General features: G+C 36.9%; 1 protein-coding gene across 1 annotated transcript in view; it reads left to right on the top strand.

Moving 5' to 3' along the window:
• L3mbtl4 (L3MBTL histone methyl-lysine binding protein 4) overlaps positions 1-21757 on the top strand; it is a 335303-nt gene that overhangs the window by 187081 nt on the left and 126465 nt on the right. Inside the window, exon 13 of the mRNA XM_077792340.1 lies at positions 18079-18252. Coding sequence (XP_077648466.1) covers positions 18079-18252 — 174 coding nt within the window. The remainder of the gene's footprint in view (positions 1-18078; positions 18253-21757) is intronic.

The following is a 21757-nucleotide window of genomic DNA, read 5'->3' as shown; positions in this document are numbered from 1 at the left end:
ATTTCTTATTTCTCCCAAGACCTCCTGTCCATGTTCTTTGTTTTTTTTTATCAGTATATTCAATTCTATAAAGTATGTTCTCATAATTTTGTTATTCCTGAAATTGCTTTTTGGGAAACATTGAGTGAAAGATGCAGTATATAAACAAATTGAATTAAATATGAAAGACAGATGATTTTGGCTCTGCTCTACTCCTGTGCTGGGGAGTTCACCAGGCACAGCTCATTAACACTAATGGGAAAATCCATCACTTACCGTGTGCATGCCCACACATCACAAAGGCAATTCCTCCCCCCAATTTGCTAGATAACTTGATTACTTTTAAATGTACTAAGATGGAAAAGGAGTTATTTTATCAATCATGTATCTTAAAGATACCTCTTATTAGCTTAAATTTGAATTCTGTTGAGGAGCGTCTTCTCTAAAAACCAATTTCTTTTTTTCATAAATGTATCTATGACTTCCCAGACACTATATTCTTTAAACTTTCAATTTATGAGTAGTACATACCTGGCATGTTTTAGATGTAACTTGTGCTTTTATTGTAATTTAAATACTGCTCAAAAATTCAGAAAAATAATTGTTTTTTTTTTCTCAATTTGATTCATAAATTTACATTATGTCGAGATTTCAAAATAGGGAAGTAGCAGTATCCCATGAATATCCAGAAGTCAGTTACTCAACAGTTCTCTCCATGGGGAACAAAATTGAGACCTACAAGTAAGCCAGAAACAGCTTTTTCACACCAAGAGACTGTGCGTGATGCCTATGTGCTGTCCTTACAGACTGTAGATCTGATGCCCTCTATGTAAATACAAAGACTCGATTGCTGGCTTTCCTAGTTCAGGGAGTGGCATGCCAAGGCAGAGAAGGGAGAGATTTTTTTTTTTTTGGAACATATACTCACTATAGAGAGCAGAAAGGATTCCTAGTTATCAAGGAATTTAAGAATAGGATCATTCCCCTTTTAAAATATGTTAAAAAAAGTATATGTTACCACTTTAGAGACAAAACAGAACTCTTCAACAGTGACAGGAGGTTGTTATTTCAGTTATATACTGAGGAGAGTGTGCAGGCATATGTGTATGTTCACAGTAGTTGGAAAATTTGGGTTTTAGCCTTGGTTAGCAAGTGGAAATCTCTACTAATTAATTTTTCATCTTCTCCTAATGAAAAATGTATTCAGGAAAAACAAATTTTGTATGCTCTCACTTATATATGGCCTCTTAAAAAGTTGAACGTACAGAAGCAGAGAGGTGAATGGTGTCTACATGAGGGTGGAGGGAGGGATGGGAAGACGTTGGTCCAAATGTATAAAATTCCATTTAGAGAAATAAGTTTAAGAGATCTACTGTACAACTAGGTGACTATACTTAATAATAATGCATTCTTGAAAATTGCAGAGAGTAGGTTTTAAATGTTCTCACTATAAAAAATATGTGAAGTAATGCATGTTAGTCCAAGGTAGCGATTCTACAGCATATATGTATTTCAAAATGTCATGTTTAAATGATGATTTTAGACATATCTGTTTTATTTGTCAATAAATAAACGAATAATGTATTCAAGAAGAGATGAACAGATGCTCAGAAGTTCAAACTCTGGAGAGCCTGAGCAGAGGACCCCTCTTTTCTCTTCTGTGTCTTTTCCATTTTCAGTTCCCCTTATGATTCTCCTTCTTTGGTGACAATAAGGGGCCTATCTGCCATGGAACCCTATGCAAGTGATACCATGGTCTGAAGTGGATCTTAGCATAGCTGCTTTGCTATCCATAAAGTGGATCTGGGGACTATCCTGATTTGAAACAAGTAATTGATTTTTGTAAAATACTAGGTCACTTTTATTAATAACAACAGCTTTATTTCACTATAATTCGTGTACCGATGCAATTCATCTATTTAAAGTGTGCAATTCACCTATTTAAAGTGTACAATTCACAGGGGCTGGGGAATGTGGCTCAGGCGGTAGCGCGCTCGCCTGGCATGTGTGCAGCCCGGGTTCGATCCTCAGCACCACATACCAGCAAAGATGTTGTGTCCGCCGATAACTAAAAAATAAATATTAAAATTTAAAAAAAATTAAAAAATTAAAAAATAAAGTGTACAATTCACTAGTTTTTAGTGAATTCATAGTTACACAACTATTAGCACAATCATCAGCCCTAAAATAAACCATTGTTCATTTGCATTTTCCTCTGATTTTTATTTCTTCTTTTCATGACTATTTGCTTCTTTTTTTCCTTTTCTACCTCTTCAGCTCCATTTTATTTTAAATTCTCTTCCTGATCTTTTTCTCTGCTGGTTTCTCTTCTTAAGTTTCTTTCCTCAAAAATGGCAAACATACTTTAGGTCTGGCTGCTATTCATTTTTGCTTAGGTAGAAAAGAGAGAGGAAAATGGACTGTAGTGCAGTCCAGAAGAAGGGAGATGGAGGAGATAGAAGTAAGAAAAATGAACCACTTACCCACATGGCTCACAGCAACTGGGAAGGGACATGCAGCAATACAGAAAATGAGAAACCAAGAATGTACCAGCACTTTCCTCCTCTCCTCACTCTTTCCTTTTAAATTCTCCAGAGTAGTCACCATAGCAGACTAATAATGCCCATATATTGCTGTCATCAACCTTGTCCTCTCTGGAATGTGCATGCCTGCACATCACAAATACACACAGACATACCACTCCACAAATATACACAGATGGCACACATACACACTTGAACACACATAAACACATGCACACACCACACACATGCATACATACCTACATACCCAAAACACATACCCCATATCAGGCTCATGTGTGCATGCATACACACCCACAGGAGAGAGAAAGACACAAAAGCAGACCACATTGCACTTAAAAGCTATTTCATATAAATGTGGCAGATGACATTTCAGAAATAATCCTAACTGCAACATTTCTTTGCTCAGTTACCAGTAAATACACTTGGAACTGGGTGGGAGCCTGAGGTAATGAGGCCATAATAAAATTCCTGCCCTACTCCCAGCCTATAAAGGCCCTTGGACACAGAGTCATCAGACTTCATTGTAAAGTTGTTTCAGATCTTCACTTTGGACTCTTAGCAAATGTTTGTGGTAAACATGTCCTTGGCTCTGCAGGCTTGCCTTGGCTCTGTGTGTGCTTCATCACAGTGGACTTGTTCAGATGCAGATTCTGTCAGCTATGGTATCTGTTGGGTTGCAGGTGTCTCTGTGCCAGGAGAGTACACCGATATTCTACATTTCTTCTCTTTTTTTTTTTAAAGGGAAAATAAAACATCAGACAAAGACCAGAGATAACTATGAAAAAGTAATGAAAATCTCTCTTATTTCATTGAAAGTGAGCAGGTGAGGCAAACCATGCTTGTTGAAAACCTCAACAACTATGATCTCAACAGAGATCTGACTGACCCAGTGTTTTCTGGGGTGTGCAGGTAGCTTCCAAGAGTGCTGTGACCTCAGTGAAAGGATATGGCACACTTGTGTGTTTACACACATGGATTTGTCAACCATAGAGTCCACAATATCCAACAGATTTTTATAAGGATTTTGACCCAAACTGGATCTAACATAATATTGATTAATTATTCAGAAAAGACCTTCAGAGACAAGAATGAAGCCTTGAAGAAGGATTGGGACATCCTGGAAAACTGCTGTGTAAACAAGAGTTTATAGCTGGTGCTGGAGAGTTTGGAGTTGATTGTCCTAGATATGCAAAATGCAAGCCTTGTGTCAGGGATTGTGACAGTGAATACCTCCATCCACAGACACAGACACCCTTGCATGACACCTGCGCATATAACAGAGAAAATAAAATTAGAAGGACATAGAGAAAAACATTGATGGTTTAAAATGGAAGTAGACACTTTTTCTTCTATTAATATTCTTACTAGAAATTTTATAATTTAAAAATTAGATGCTATAATTATTTTTACATATAAATTTCAGTGTATGGTTTACAAGCTAAAATGAAGACAAGTAAAATTCTGGGCAGGTCCAAAGGTAGTAAAATTCCTAGTAATTTTCCTGGACTAAACAGATAAGTAAATTCTGCAGACATGTGAATAGAAAGCATGGAGCTGAAAATTAAAGTCTATAAAGAATCAGAACACTTTTAAAGGGATCTTACTGTCAGACTTAAAACTAAATGAGTCAACAGAGATTTAAACATTTTTTTAATAAAGCACATTGAAAAATTTAGAGTACCTGCCATCTCAAAAGAAAAAAAAACAAACCAAAAAACTGTTACTAAGAGCAAGCACTGCAAGGTGTAGTATTGGATTCATTAGCTTAGAGTTAAGTGTTGCTCTAAATAATAGCCAACCATTTGTCTAAAAGACAGTGACCATTTAAGACCATTGTCTTAAGGCATATAATTGATTGAGAATATTTTACATTTTGGAACCAAAAAGAAATTCTGACTTATTTTCACTGAGATAACATCCCTACCTTAAACTCTCTGAAAACATATGCATCTCACAGATTCCCCGTTTCTTGAAAGTCTCAATATAGCAAAAATTCATAAAGCAGGGAAGGCCTTCTGAAGGCTCTGAGCAAGGGGCATGGAATAGCCATGCAGTTCAAGAAAAGCCCACGTGCTTCAAGACTGACTCTGCTTCAGTTACTTATTATCTTGTGTGATGGACTCCCAGTCAGTGACTCTAGCTGTGAAATCCAACTCCATCAGATCACACTGGGAACAATTTATGGACCCAAGTAATCTATACTACTGCAAATTGCACCTAGTTCCAGTTTTCTTAGATGACAAAGCTAGCACATCTAGAAAGCTTAAAATGTCAGCTTATCTAGGCAGATTTGCCAACCAAAGGTACAACTGGAACATTTCTATTGAAAATGTTTTTGTACAGTTTTTTTTAAAGATGGTAATTTACAAAATGAAACATAAAACTTTTTTCCGCTTTTTTCTGCTTCAGTGCCAAGCATCAGTCCCACTCCCTCTCTGGAGTTTTCCCCTGACTGCTCAGTGGAATTTTTCTTGCTTAAGTACCTTTTAGCACTGAAGCATATGTCCTTGCATCACATAAGGCCATTATTAAAGATCCCCAACCTAGAGCGCATTTAGAGATCATGCATGACACCCCTGTAAAATGTAGCACAGCGAGGACTAAGAGTCTACCTGCTCTGACCAGAAGAGAACGGCGTCCCAGGAGGGTGCTGTGAGTGAAGCAGTCAGTGGGAGGAAGCCATTCCAGACCATGCCTGAGATTGGAAGCTCAGTGCTTAATCCCTTTATTCAAAAGAATTTGTCACCTGGGAGAGTAGACAAGGTGAAGTGATGTTGTGCAAAACCTGTGGAGAATTCCAGGTAACATTACACAGGTGCATGAAATACAAGCAGCCACCACTCTGTGTGTGGGCTGAAACACAGAGTGTATCCATCCTCTTCCTCAACCATGAGAGTCCACTCAAAGTCTCCAAATTCTTTGAGTCTGATTCCCTACCTCTATAAACTGCAAGGTAAGTCCAGAATTATACGGTAAGCCGTAAGCCCTTGCCCTTTAATATATTAGAAACAAAGTACATTTCCGCAGCCCAAATCAGCATCTCCGCCTTGCCCATCATTTCCACACTTGTGCCTTTGTTTATATTTTATTGTCTTTATTAACTAAAATCCCCAAATTTAGAAGGTCTCTAAGTGTTATTGCCTGTTTTTCTAGAGTGTGTATCAGAACCAACTTTTCCCTCTATTCCTGGCATTCTTGCCCAGACTCTTCTGACAGCCATCCAGGTCCTGCTCTGTTCTATCCTAAGCTGCTGCTCAGGGGGAGCAACTCCTCCCCATACTAGGAGAATGACCTTTCAGATCTGTGTTGGGATACTTTCTCAATTCAGAACCAACTGAACAATTCACCTTTGACCCGGACATTTATCCTCCCACTCTCATCCTCTGGAAATGTCCTTCTCACCCTGCCCCTCTGTCCCTTGGAGCACATCTCTCAATATTGCCTTCCTGTCTCTTCCCTTGGAACCAGTTAAGGCCAGTCCTATTTCAAGGACCAGCCCCTACTGCATCCTCTGCACTAAAATGAGAAACCATAGCAGCAGCAATAGCAAACATAATTTTATGAAAATGTTCCTTCCTAGATTTTATTTATTTATTGAAATAATCCATGTAGTGTGACATACACTTACAACTCTATGGTAAATATTTAATAAGTATATGGTCATATTGTTATGATCATATCATCATTATATGGGTAATAATGCTATACATAATAATAATGAACCACAATTCACTGCCTTAACCTTGTAAGTTTTAAATTCATTTGTTTTTAAACTCCTCAGGTCACAGACCCTAGAGTCATCCAGTGTCATTTTGCAAAGATTGGTAGATAAAGTGAATTAGCAGAGACTTCTGCCTCTTAATCCTGGCTTCAACTAAAATAATATGCTGTTTGGATACTTGTAAAGCTCTGCTAAGTAAAATGTTGTATTTGGCTATGTAGATGCAAATTTAGTGTGTATATGCAGATATGAAATATTTAAATTCTCACTTAAAAACAGGCTAGGATGAAGCTTTAAAATCTTTTTTTTCTGGCAGAAGTTCAAGACTCTCTCTTTTCTTTCTTCTTTCTCAAAATTTATAAATTATAGGCTCATCCCAATTAAAAGTATCCAGATGGCCAATTCTCCATGTTATATTTTATTTCATGCAGAGAATGTGCCTTTGTTTCTACAGAATGCCCTTTCTACCACATGTTCCATTCTTGTAGCAACTCTGCATTTGAGAATGAAATTTAACAAACACTAAGCAGCTTAAGATCCCTAAGAATATTCTAATTTGCTTACTTATTCTTCTCCAAATACAATCAACAATACCAAGGATGTTGTATAAATGTTAGTATCTATACCCATTTGGTAAAGCACCTAGTATGTGCAGAGCACCATGCCAGGTGTTTTATCATTCTTATTTTCTCTAATATATTCAGAAAAATATCTAGCCCCAGGTGCAGTTTGGAATAATAGTTAAAAACTTCCCGGATTTAAACCCTATCTGCATAATTTAGCCAGGTAACTTTGAATGAGTTAAGCTCTCCATGCCTTGGTTTCTTAAACTGTCAAATACAGATAATAATAGTATCTACTTCATAGGATATTGTGGGGGTTGGATGAATTGATTTAGAATGAGAGCCTAATTCAGAGTATAGGGCATAATAAAAACTATGAAAGTACAACCCCCCTGTCATTATTCCTAATATCAGACTAATTTAGTTCATTTTGAATGGTATCATTCTTTAATTTATAAGATAATTTTACTACCTAAATTGAATACAAATAAAGCATTCATGTATGTACTTTAGACTGATAGTCCTCTATAAAATATATGTTGTCCATAACAAATATTTAAAATATATTTGAATACTGTTTTAGAATACTTTATGATAGAAAAAGTAGTATTGATCATATTCTCTTGGAAAAAGTAGATATTTACCCTTATCACCAATTATATTGATGCCTCCAATCTGTAATATCTCAGGGTTATTTAGTTTTCTTTCAAGTAGCTATTTCTAAACAGCTCCCTTCAAGATTTCATGAAGAATTCCTAATGTCAGTTCATATTGCTAATAAGGACAACATGGCTTTATGCACTCTAAAATACAGAACATATAATTGGAAATCAACATCTTTAATATAGAATCTATATATACATATTTTAAACATTGTGTGAACTTTCATTTTAGATAGTGGAATGATGAAAAGGCAACTTTTTATAAATTTTGCTAAGAAAATATAACATGAGATCCACCCTCTTAGTGAAATTTTAAGTGCACAATACTTAATAATATAGGCACAATGTTGTATACAGATTTCTAGAACTTAATTATCTAGCATAACTTTATCCCACTGAACAGCAATTCTCTCCTTCTGCTGGTCCTCAGCTCCCCAAAACCTCCATTCTGCTCCCAATTCTGTGTGTTTGACTACTTTAGATACCTCATAGAAGTGGAGTGGTAGCTACAGTATTTATTCTTCAGTAACTGGCTTATTTCATTTAGCGTAATGTCCTCAAAGTCCATGTGTGTTGTTATACAAGGCAGGATTTCCTTCTTTCAAAATGCTGAATCCTATGCCATGGACTACATTTTCTTTGTCCATTTGTACATCAATGGATGTTTAGGTCATTTCTACCTCTTGGCTATTGTGAATAATGCTGTAGTGAACATGGGACCTTGAGGTCATGATTTTGGTTCATTTGGATAAATACCCAAAGTGGATTTCTGGATTATATACAGTTTTACATTTTGTTTAGGAATCTCTATACTGTTTTTCAAAGCAGGTGCACCATTTTACATTACCACCAGTGGAGTTCCAAGTTTTCCATCTCCAACACTTTTTATCTTTTATTTTTTGATAACAGCCATCCTAACAGGTGAATCATCTCTTAAATGGAGACCCACAACATATGCTTTTGCAGCATTCCACAGGACTCCATAACACACTGCTCTGGAGGGTGGCAGCAGGACTCTGCAAATCCTCTTGGATCTAGGAGTGTTTGGGAACACTTAGCTCAGGCAGTTAAAGGATGACCTAGTTTTCATTTTCTTTTTCCATCACATAGCCTGAACTCCTAATCTTTTTTTGTGGATTTGTCCAGATAACAGAATTTATTACCTTGAGAAAGAACATCAATAACAAAATTTGAATGCCCTGTTGATAGACATTGGGTCAATATTAGATTTAACATACAGGTGAGATGCTTGTGCTTGTTTATATCTATTTATAACAATATATGTATATATCCTCATGCATTTCCAAAGAATATATAATAATTTTATTTAAATTTAATATATTGAAGTTAGAGCCTTTTGAAACATGAAGATGGAATTAGTTCATTATGATTAATTGCCAAAATATATACCCTTATTTTGTAGATACTTTTAAAAATTGTGCTTGAAGCATTTTTGAGTTGAATAATTTTCCAAGTGTCCTTTGGACCACTGACCTGGAAAAAAAATGGCTTATTTTATAAGTGACATTTTGTTTTAAAAAACGCCTGTTTATTTTTTTTAGAAGGGGGAAAACATAGCTTAAGAAGACCTTTGCAGAAATTAAATATGTGTCAAACTAGAATGTTCCAATTAAAATGTATTTGACGGATTAAGCTATAAAATATTAGCTTGATATGTTCATACCACTTAACCAAAATAATATAACTAAAATATTGAAAACTTATATATAGAAACAAAAATGTGAATTGTAGTAATAGAAACACAAACCTATCATTTCAGTGGTTTTGATTGAGTTAATAATGTAGCATGTTAATCACTTCATTTGTTTAATTTCCTGCTTAATGTTAACTGTGTGGATAGTGTTCTGGTAGAAATTTTTAAACTGCAATTCCATTTGTCAGATCTTCTCCATGCATAAATCATACAAATTACCTACTTAGTACATTAAGCTAATTTCTTTATAAATTTTCCAAGGCCCTTAGTGTTGCTGGTTAATATAGTCTCATATTCCTTGAGACTAGTTTATGTGTTGGAATCTTTTAGTCATCAACCATACATGAAATACTTTAGAGGAAAGGTGCTACACACAAACACACACACACAACTTTCACTTTCTCTCTAGAGGTATTTACTTTGCTATTTAGTTTACAGGTTTTATTACCTACAACTGGATTCAGAAAACATTGTTGTACAAGCCCAGTTAAAGGGCCTCTCCTAAAGTATCACATCTTGGATTTAACTTTCTGGTACTAGAGCAGACATTAAGGAAATGACTATGCTCAAAACTCCCATGAAACAGTAATAAATGGAGATTGCATTTAATGTTCATCTATTTCTATGAACATCAGCTTCAAATTCATACTCTTGGCACATACACTCAACTTTACACATCTTTCCAGTGCAGCACAAGGAGCTCGGTGAGCCAAAATATTGATAGGGCTGCATCTTTCCAGAAAGATGAAGCTGGTTCTCCAGTTCTGCAGTTGGACCTTTGTTGTTTCATTGGATAATGGCATGGAGATCCCAGAAAGTGAGAAAGGCTCAACTAATTTTTCTGTAAGGACAGAGATAGCTCCCAGGAAGAAGGAGTAATCTGATGGCTAAATGGCTAAATAGATGAAAAACTCAATATGAATTGAGTTTGGAGACATTGATGAAGTGAGAAAGATGAGAGATTGAGAGAGAGCAAGTTCTGTGCCATTTCATATTTGAGACATTGGAAGTCTTTTTTTTTTTTTTAACTGTTAGGCTTCAAATTCGGCTTTCTGTTAATTTAATGACATCAATAAATAGATAAATTGGTCATACCATATATATAAGACTTATATTTCTTTAGAAATTGATGTAGTATTCAGGTGCTAAAACATGAGGTAGCCTAGTTTTACTAAATTATACTGACACTATAACTTATGGTATCTGATTTTAAGAGACTTATTAGAGGAGACAGATCTATGCAAGCAGCAGTGTAAAGAGACAATATTCATAAAACTTGGAAAGTATAAAAGCTGGAAAATAGTAGTTATTCTGATGTGACTGGTACTTGGTAGGTGTGTGTGTAGGGGATGAAATGGAGATGAATTGGAATGTGACTTAAGTCAGATGAAGGTGGCCTTTTAATGCCATGTGAAACAATTTCAACTTGAGTATAGAGTATGCATTATACCAAGAGAAAGGAGGGAAGAAAGAGAATGACTCTTTCTTTCTGAAATGTATCTGCATCATGAAAATTGAATTCATATAGTTAATAGTAGTATGAATTATAAAAGGATAAGTTAGAATTGGAAAGAAATTGCATTTATTGAATGCATATATGCCAGCTACCAATACTTGGCCCTCTACATCCAGTGTTGTGCTTACATTGACACCATGAGCAGAATACAATTTCCATGTAACACACGAGGAAACTGTGAGCTATAGGCGGTGTGTACTAGAGTAGCAGTGAGATTGAAACTTAAGTTTGGCCTGTCTTGAAAGCCTCTTTCGCTACTTTAGGGTTCACTGGATGCTCTGGTTGATTAGTTCTTCCTTTAAAAAGAGGTACAGAGAGGGTCATGGTCCAGGAGGAGTCCTCAAGAAAGCTTCTTAACATTAGAACCCTATTTGGGGACTTACACATTTAGAAAGATGGAACAGACATCTTTGTAACACTCGTGTGTTACATGGAAATTGTATTCTGCTCATGGTGTCAATGTAAACACAACACTTTATTTAGAGGGCCAAGTATTGATAGCTGGCATATGTCCATGCAATATGTGGAGGGAATAGAGAAAAGCATGTCTATTCATCTTTCTAAAAGTGTAAGTCCCCAAATAGGGTTCTAATGTTAAGAAGCTTTCTTAAGGATTCCTTGAGATAAATATGTTGATAACAACATCTTCCTCAATATGTAAGGAAGATGTTGTTATCAACATTCTGTAGATGAGGAAATGAAAAGCAAAAATGCTGACTAACTTGCCCGTGGTTTAGAGCTAGTACTTCAATTAAGTTTTCTCTAATTCTGAGTCCATGCTTTTTACACTATACTAAGTTAATAATTGTGCTTAATTTAAGTACTGATTCTCTTCCAGCTTCCTAATTAGCTATTTTTTGTGGAGTTTGTAGCATCTAGGATGTTGTAACAGGCTGATATAACTGAGGATATTTTAACAACCAGTGTTTTTCTTCCAACTTTTCAAACCCTTTGAGTTCCATACATATGTAGATTTCTTTTAACTCTACTGATGATACATTTAAAAAATATTTATACTTTTTTTCTTACTCTCTGTGCTGTTTTATAAAACCTAAAGCAATGAGTAAAGACATCAGCTATTTTATAAATGAAAGTTATTTGATCTCAGAAAAAAAATATATTGGAACTCTTTTTTTTAAAGCTATAGGAATTTGGAGAGAATTGATCCTGTGCCTGGCACAGTGGCACACAGCAGTACTTCCAGTGACTCCAGATGCTGAGGCAGGAGGATCGCAAATTAGAGACTAGCCTCAGCAACTCAGTGAGGTCCTAAGCAACTTATTGAGACAGACTCAGTCTCAAAAAAAAAAAAAAATTGACTCTGAGACCTGAGAATTTTCTTATATATGCCAGTTTGTCTATCTTTGTTTAAGAACAATGTAAGAAATTGTGTTACATTTTCAGTAGGAACTAAAAACCTATGATGTTCCTCCCTTGGGTCCACATTCTAACATGTATCATTTGTACTTGCTCTTAATCCTCAAAGAAGTAAAATTAGCAACAATTTAAGTCATATGTTAGCTTTAAAAAGTTTTTATGAGAAACATTCTACCTCTAATACAACTTCAATCATCTACATTTTAGTATTTATCATGTCTTGTGTCATTTGGTCAAGAAGTCAATATTTTCTTAAGAATAAAAGCTGTCCATTAAAATCCTTACACTGGGTAAAGTTAGACTACCCATATTAAAGACAGTAAGATTCTTCAAAGAGGTGGGTTATTTTCATGAAGTGAATACAAGCAGAATCAAGTCTTACTGGGGAGTATCCTGGGGACAATGTGTTGCTTTTCCTAAGTAGCAAGTGATAAGGTACACTTGGCCAGTATCCTCAGTAGGCACCTGATACTGTAGCATGACACTGTTGTTACCATCAGAGCCCAGGGAGGTGACAATGAATTCAGACAGCATGTTTCTCTGTTTTCTTCCCATTTCCATCACTTAGCTCCTTTGTCTCAGGGCCCTCAATTTTGATCTAGCTGAGGCTTCTATTCAGTGCCTCCTTACTCCCCTTTGGCTCTGGGAGACAAACTCCCTCAGACCTTCTCTTCCACCAAACCCTCCAAATCAATATGCCTCCTATTCACCCCCTCATAGTGACTTTTAGAATCTAACCTCCCAGCTAGGACATGACTCTCCCAAGTGTTGTCTTGTATACCTCCTAGAAGAACAAATATATATAATTATCTGATAAAATAAGTAAGACTAAAATATAAAACACACTAGTCCTCATGGACATGGTTAGTTGCATTTAGATCAGAATTCTTTGAAGTCTAACTAACTGCATCTCTAATTCTCAGGCTGTACGAGGTCGTGTTCCTGCACCTGAGCTCCTCACGGGAGCTGCTTGCCTATTTCGGGCCTATTTCAGGCTGTTTCCCTTTTCAGGATCAGAAGACATGTTGTCAACAACTTGACACTTCCTGAGATACTGCTGACTTCTGGGTTTTTTATTTATGTTCTGAAATACAGCACTCAAGAGGCTGATCTGTCTTTGCCATTTTGCTTACATTTGTAATGCTCCCCACCTTTTTAATGCTACGTCATAGAAAGAAAGTGAGAATCAGCATTTGAGAATGAGAGGGGACTTAGGCCTAGAGGTTTCTCAAGGCAGGAAGGGACTGGCCTAGGATTCTGGTGCACCATCCCATTTCAGCCACCCTGAGGCTATAGCTGCACTTGCTTTGGGAGGCTACCATTAGGTAAGTTGTGGCAATGTAGTTGTAACTTCATAGTCCGAACTCCTTGTCTCTAGGATTTTACAGAGCATGGCCCATTATTTTCAATAGAGCAGGCTAGTCTGAGAAACAGGAATCAAATTTGCTGCTTAGGTAGGAAAAACTGAAACATTTTTGATATAAAATGAAAATGTCGTTGGATGAGCATAACCTGGTGTTAAGGGGGTTTTGCGGTCTGTTATCAGCATCTAGGATGTGAGAATTGGGCCCAAACGGAAAAAATCCAAGACAAAGATTGGGATTCCAATTAGTGGGAGAAGCTCATCAGAGGGAGTAATTCTTAGTGAGGAACACATAGGAGATTGGCCAGGCAGTATATGTGAGATGGAGTTGTGCTTCCTAGGTTGGGATTGGAAGGAAGGAGCTTATGTAATGGGAAGGGGGTGACAAGAAAAAAATAGAACCATAGGATTCTATACCAGTGTGGCACCTGAATTCTAGTCCTAATAGCAAAGAAGGCATTTAGGAGCAAGGACCAAGACCCAGAGTGCACAAGATTGGTAGGGACTCTGAGCAAGGCCCTGAACAGTGTTCAGGGTGTCAGAACTGCTGCTGTTGCTGCTGCTGTTGCTGCTGCTGATCCTGCTGTTGCTACTGCTGGCACCTGTGCCCTTGAGGACAGAGAGCTGGGCTTAGTTCTGGCCTCAGATCAGGATGGGTTCTGGGAATATGGCAAGCCCCATTAACCCCAGGTTCAGATAGCCCTGCTGTGAAGGAAGGAAGGAAGGTGGATTCACAGGCTGAGCGGTCCTGGACCTGGCACCAGTACTTGGGCTCAGCCTCTGCTGCTGGATGTGGCTGTCTTCCACATCCTGACCTCATTGAAACTCAGAACATTTGGGAAAAGCTCACTTTTCCATTTATCATCTGCTATTGGAAATTATACTTAAACATTCTAGAAACACTATCACTGTTTTATTATAGTTATTAACAATCATTTTTGTGATATTAACATTGTAAATTATTACTAGTGTTTTAAATTGTTTCCTTCTAACAGGAGATAAGAAGACTCATAGGATCTATCAAAAAAAATCTCTTTTGAAAGCTTATCTGCAACTGTCTAGCATCTTTTTATTATTATCATTATTTCACATGTACCTCTATTCATCTGCTTGACTATTGATGAGGTTAGGGCTGACATTTGTGGTAGTGTTTGGTTGATCCACATGAAACTCCTGATATTCAACTGCAGTTTCATATAGGTCAAAATAAAGGTATTGTGTCCAACTACAACTAAAAAATAAAATTAAAAAAAGAAGGGATGAAGATAGGCTGTTCAATGAAAAGAGCCAAGCATCCAGCAGAGACTCTGCTGTGCAGCACTCCCCTCTAGCCTGCAGCATTTAAGCTTCCTTATCTCCATCCATAATGATCTGAAGTCTGAATGTAGTACTTCCCTGTCAATCAGAAACTGACATTTACCTTAACCAACAGGGCTTTAAGTCATAAATTCCAACTTATGTCAGAAATTTTGTAAAGAGAGTATGTCTTCCAGAACCATATTTCCCCAACATTTGGCTAAATCCAGAGCTTCAAAAGTAAGTTTAAAATGTTTTATTGTATTTTAAACCTCCATGTCAGTCCTTTCTTTCCCTATGTGAGTGGATTCATACAGAATCATGCATGTTCTGAAACATATACATGCATATACCTATGCATGAGTAAAGGTGTGAGTTTACAAGAAGGCAGGCCAACATTAGGATGCCATCTCTTGGACATAATTGTCTGTCTACAAAGAACACAAATAAGCACAGGGTGGCAATATAGAAACTGGCTCACAGCAGAGTCTCAGAGCCATGTTCCAAGCTCAGAATGCTGCAGAAATTGTATCTTAAAGCCCCCCCTACCCTCTTCTTTTGTACTTTCTTTCATCTTCCCCAAAATTTGTGGCCAACCTCTTCTGCACAGTGATTTTTGTCATTTAATATATTCTTTTGAACTTCACACTCACTTCTGCTCTGTATAATCTGGAGCCATGTCCTTATGTGCCTTGCCTCATAGAGTCAGGAACTATTCCATTCTAGTGATGTTTCAGGACGTCTGTGTGGTTTTGCATCCATAATTGCCGAAGAGATAAAGAGGGGCTAGAATGCAGTTAGGATATAGGCTAATGATTAAATGGCTAGAGGGCCTGGTTATGAATGAAGATCTAGGAGAACAAAATTTCAACACAAGCAGCTACTGAGCTAGAGAATATCCAAGTGCTGGATGTATAAATAAACCTTGAGGATTATTTATTAAATGCTGTGCAGCATGAGTTGGGGTGATGATGTGAAGTTAAGAAAAAGAAAATGCACCACCATATGATCATTTAAAAATCTCAAATTGGGAGTATGCATTAGATGGACAACAAACCTTCTGAGTAATAATATCCTTTTGGTGGGGTGTGCCAGGGGGCATTTGACCATTTAGCCACATTTCCAGCCCTACTTTGTATTTTATTTAGAGACAGGGTCTCATTGAGTTGCTTACTGCCCCGCTTTTGCTCAGGCTGGCTTTGAACTCATGATCCTCCTGCCTCAGTCTCCTGAGCCACTGGAATTACAGGCATGTACCACCATATCTGGAAAGTAACAGTATCTTAATGAAAACACAGTTGTACTGGGGGAAAAAAAAGAAGAAACATTTCTCAATCTCTTTAGTATAATGATTTTTCAATTTTTCTCTGCAGAAAATTCTTTCTAAAATCTCATATGGTGCAGCTTAAATAGCTGACCCTACTCTGTTGTACCAGAAGCAGCACTTTATCTCAGGACTCTTGCATATGCTGATGTTTGTCCTCAGCCATTAAACCATGGCACACCCAGTGCTATGTTAGCCTTTGAATATAGGCCTCTGGTTCTTTTTATACAAGAATTATGCCATGGTTTCCTTCATGTACCTTTTGTTGATGGTGTTAAAATCTTTTTCCCACCTCTGCCCACTGCACTGGTGACAATAATTAAGCTTATCTATTTCAGGGCTTCCCAAGAAAGTCCTAAAAGGCTTTGGGAAAGTTGGTTACACTGTGTAAACCTTTTTTCTTACCACAAAATGAATGTGTTAATACTATCCTCAAGTAATTAGCTATATGTAATTAGAAATGATAGATATAAAATCTTATATTGTGATGATACTATACTATACACTCAATAAAAGTAGCTTTTTATTTTTATTATAAATTGTATTTATTGATATATATCACTATAAAGTGCCTAGCATACAGTAAGTGCTCAGTTAGCAGATTTTTAATTGATAACCAAACAGATAAGTCAGTAGATCAATACCAATTATTATCATTTATAGAACATGCATGAAAAGGGGCCCTCATGTCTGTAGCAAAGTTTGCTACTCAGTCATAATTCTAGTACAGCCACCGTGTCATGTTGGGTCAGGCTGATGTCATTATAACCATCCATCCCAATTCCAGAGATCCATTCCAGTTATAAGTGGCAGTGAAGTCCTTCTGAAGTTAGATTGCTCCTTGGAAAACTCAGTCTACCTTAAAATAGACGAACATTTGCTTTGTCCATAATATTTTATTATGACCTTAAAATAACAAAAGAAAACGTTCATGTATTCATAAAGAATTTATTGTGTACTGTGTATCAGCAAATTTACAGTGAATAGGAAGTCAGTTCCCAAAACATCAGCTCCCTGGATGTTGCTGTGTTTGGCCACATGTGCCTCTCAATGCAGTGGGTGATGATGCTGTGGTGGTGATAGCAGCTACACATATTGGATGTGTGTCTGTCTGTCTTGTGATTTCTCATGGTCGTGGCAGTTTTTCTGAGTTGGATCTGCTTTTCCCACTTCATTAAGTAGCAACTCTGAAGCAAGAGCAGGGACTGCCTTCCCCAGAGGAGTACCCAGGTGACTTGTCATGTCTGTACTTTCCCTGGCAGTGGCTGCTCTTTCCTAGCAGCCCCAAAGATTTGCCACCTTCCTGGAGACAGGAACAGGGGAATGTAGTTATAAAGGAGACAGCTTATCAGCCTGTGGAAGAGACCAGATCATTTGTCCTGCAGAGCATTTTGCCTGTGACCCGCTGTTAGGTTCCAACAGCGTCCAGGATTCAGTCTTGACATTTAAAGGGACAAAAAATTTCAGCAATCTGATGGGACTCTCCTAGTTCACCTATGAGGTGTTCCTGCACATTCTAATACAAAAACCCTGCAGTAAGTTATAGGAGGGCTAAGCAGAAACACAGAGACAGTGTTTCTGGATACATGAATATAAAGAAATGAAAGTCTGACACTGGTAAATGTTTTTAGCTATGCAGAGCATTTGGTGATGCAGGTAGTCAAGCCAGGGCATAAATACTAGAGAATACAAACTGAGCCATGTGTCATATGACATTTCCACAGCTCCATTCAAAGCACATCTGTATGCTATTCTTAGATTTTTCCATTTCCAAAATTGTAAATGCCATATGTGCTGATAAATCTACCTTTAATATTTACTGACCAGTGTTTGTACTTTAGAATGTGAGATTTTCTCAAAAAGCAGCATGAAAGAAACTGCTTTTGAGTGTGCTCAATGAGAAAAGAATGTCTCTATTCAGTTTTTAAATATTAAATGTGAGTCTGTTCCAATGACAATGGATGGCTGATTTATCACTATAAACTGACAACTGTGCTTTCATTTTTATACAAACCAGTGCTTTTGGCTGCCCTTATTCGGACATGAACTTGAAAAAGGAGGCAACGCTTCATGATCGTCTGAGAGAACAAACACAGGCACATTTGGAAGCAGACTCTTCACATTCAAAATTGAAAAATCTCTACAGTTTGAACTTCAATGGAAAACATGAAACAGTAAACAGTCAGCCCAGGTAAGAAACTTTTTGTAAATGTGTACCAGAAAGTAAACCTGATCAAACAGTAAAAGAACAAATTTGCTACTTGTAACGGTTCCTTATATTTCTTCGAAATAATTATTCTTATTTGGGGGGTATTGATACATTCACTGGATCATAGAATTGACCGAATCCTTGGTGTTCATTTAACACAATATTTTCTATTGCTTCAACCTCAAATATTTTCATTTACCTTTTTCTGTGTAATACAAATTGTATATAAACAATAGAAAGCATTGTATCATCTATATAATTCTAAAAGATTCATCTTTGTCTTGAAAACATCTTTATTCTTGTTCTTTCTTTTGGCACAGAGCTGTTTGTATCTGCTGAGTCATATCAGGATTGCCTCTCATACCTGTCACTCGTCTTTGTCATCTCTAATCCAGATGTACCTGATATGACTTCTTCCTGTGAAACACATCATCCTTTTGACTCTTAATATAAACTTATGCTTTTAAGTATCAGTTTTCAATTTTTATTTACATATAATTAATTGCCAAAGTATTGCAAATACAATCTCATTTGATATATTTTTAAACTATTTTATGAGCAAACAGTCTAAATAACATCTTGTACCAAAGCACTCCATACTCTGTGCTAGGAAACATAGTAAATCAAACATTAACCAAATAGCTGGAGACCAGACAAGGATTCAGCCAAGAAAAGCCAGACAGAGAAGTGAGAAGTGGATGTTTTCCATAGGCAAAAGGCAGTCATGTTCAAAGTCTCCAGAATCAAGACCCCACCTGTGAGCTTTGAAGGCTTCCTTCTCCTAAGCCTAGAGCCAGTTTTTCTATTCAACACATAGGTATAGAGTTTCCTTTGGAAAAGCTTTCTGCCCTTTTGCACCCCAATCCCAGCAGGGCAGGAGCCCCTCCATTCTCAAGGATCCACCTGATTACCTCTTGGTTGAGAGAATTTGGTTGGTAGGATATACTTTTTATACATCCTTGACTGTGGATATTTTTTTTTCCACACAAATGTTTTAGAACACTCAGGTGACATTTCGTTTTTATTATATAGCTTGTTTGGTTTTGATGGCTCTCCACACGATTGCAGCTTAGCCTCCTTTTTGTTGCATGGTCTATTTCCTATGGATACACATTCCTCTCTATTTTTATATCTGTAACTTGCATTTTTATTATTTGGTACACACCCACTCCTCTTGTTGAAACTTCACAGGGTCTAGTTGTTCTTTACTGCCTGTTCACACCCACACTGTTTACAACTTAAGAAGTTGAGAGCTTATTCGTCCTTTCCATTTCCCAATTGGGGAAGAAATTTTCTCTTCCCTCCCTCCCACCCTCCCTTCTTTCCTTCCTTCCTCCCTCCCTCCTTCTTTTCTTCCTTCCTCCCTCCTTCCCTTCTTTCTTCCTAAAGAACTGAGTTTATTTATTCCAAGTCATAGAGACCAGTATTTCTACTTGCCTTCATCCTTTTTGCTGTATTCTGTTGTATTTTTTCCACATAAAAACCCAGTCAGTCTCTCTTGTAAATATTTCTATATTCATCCTCAATGTCAAAAGTCACAGAGACTAAGCAGATCTTTGAACTGCTGTTAAAAAAAAAATAAAACACTGTCATGTTGTCTCAGAGGTTAGCTAAGTTGTTCTTTCCAGCAAAATCTTTTCTCCCCATCTTATTTGTCTTAGGAATTGCCCCTTTTCAGGATATAATATGTACTTTGCCATTTTTGAAGAGGTTATGCACTGAAATATATAAGGTATAATTACGATAGGTAAAAAGAAACAGTGGAAAATGTTAGCTAACAACTGAGCAGAAAACTTACATCCCTTCCCATTGTGCCCTATCCTCTCTCATGCACATATACAACTGTGTGAGTAGCTGAAGCTGAATAGCAGGCACAGCGTACAACCTGAATCCTTAGGCTTTCAAATCACAAGACCAGTGCAATCCCTGTTCTACAGTAGTTGTCCACTTTTTTTCTAACCAATTGTCTTAATAATGTTTAAATGCATAGTATTAGCAATAGCAATCTTGGTCTAAGCCCTCTTTCTACCCCATCTCCATGACATTGTTCATACCCTTGAATTCCAGGCTGAGGAAGAAGGAGAACAAGGAAATCACCAGGGGATGTTAAATAGGCTGACCATGTGCAGATAAGATCTGTTTCAGTCTTCCTCAGTTTTTCTCCTAGGACTTTTCTGAAACTACCATTCCTCTATCCCAAATTTTTGCTCTTGAAATCACAAGATATCAAACCTAGAGAGGAAGGAGAACATTTAAGTTTCATCTCTTCTCTCCTGCATGTTGAAGAAAGGTCATTTTTACCTGGTTTCTTTCATGGGATGAGGGAGGGGTTTACCTTGGTGACAATTAGTACTACAGATTCATCCTTCCCCAAGCTCTGGACAACCTTCAGTAATCTCTTGTATAAATACTATTTGTCACCTTAGAATCTCCAGAATTTTTATAATTCAAGTGCAAAGTGTAACATTCTGGGCTGGGGATATACCTCAGTTGGTAGAGAGCTTGCCTCGCATGCAAGGCCCTGGCATCCCTGTTCATCCCCAGCACCACACACACACACATACACACCAAAAAAAAAAAAAAAAAAGAAAAAGAAAAAAACATTATTTTTAAACATTTTTTCACAATCAATTAGGCATCACCTGACCATTTAGAGAATTTTGTTTTTTCCTTACTGTGTCTCAGTTTTGTGATTATTTTCAAAAGGTCTGGCTGCTCTCATTTTAATATTTGTAGGAGCCTATTGTTAACATGCTTATGGCTCCACTGCATGGTTTACTAGTGGAAAGAGTCCAAATGCATTCATATTTTTAGTAGAGGATAATGCTTTAAATTTGAGTATATTATATACTACTAGATGTTTGCAAAGATTTACCTTCAAACTAGTCAGATATTCATAGTATGATAATTTTCAGGAGTCAGATTCACAATGGGTCACAATTATTGAATATATATTTTATGCTTATACAAAAATACTTATTTTTCTTTGGGTTTCTAGAATTAATAGTAGTATATTTATGTGCATTAAATGGAGGCAAACAGCACACCACTTGAGTTTCTTCTTTTGAGTCTGAACCCCATAGGCAAAAATACATGTTATATAGTGTAACAGCTTAGACCAAAACAGGTGTTTTTGTTCCCATACCAGTGCCATTTGTAGGTAAGGAAACAGGGACTCTTGTGTTGCTGATCTGGAACCCAAACATTGGTTTTCTGATTAAATCCAGCATATTTCCATACAAGAAACAATGCAATACAATTTCCATACAATAATAAATGCTTACTAATAATATCTCACACTTCTGTTGAGCTAAACAATTTATATAGATCCTCTTGTTCATTTTATTTCACCCTTATGACAACCTGTGTGTGGTAAGGTATCTCATTATGATCTTACAGTAAAAGCACCTGAAGGTTCAGAGAGGTTAGGCGAAGTATCTACAGTCACCTGGATAGCCAGTAGAAAGGTTGGAATTTGAATGCAGAT

Source organism: Urocitellus parryii, chromosome 13 (genome assembly GCF_045843805.1).
Source record: "Urocitellus parryii isolate mUroPar1 chromosome 13, mUroPar1.hap1, whole genome shotgun sequence".
Lineage (NCBI taxonomy): Eukaryota > Metazoa > Chordata > Mammalia > Rodentia > Sciuridae > Urocitellus > Urocitellus parryii.
This window is presented reverse-complemented; position numbering and strand designations above follow the sequence as displayed.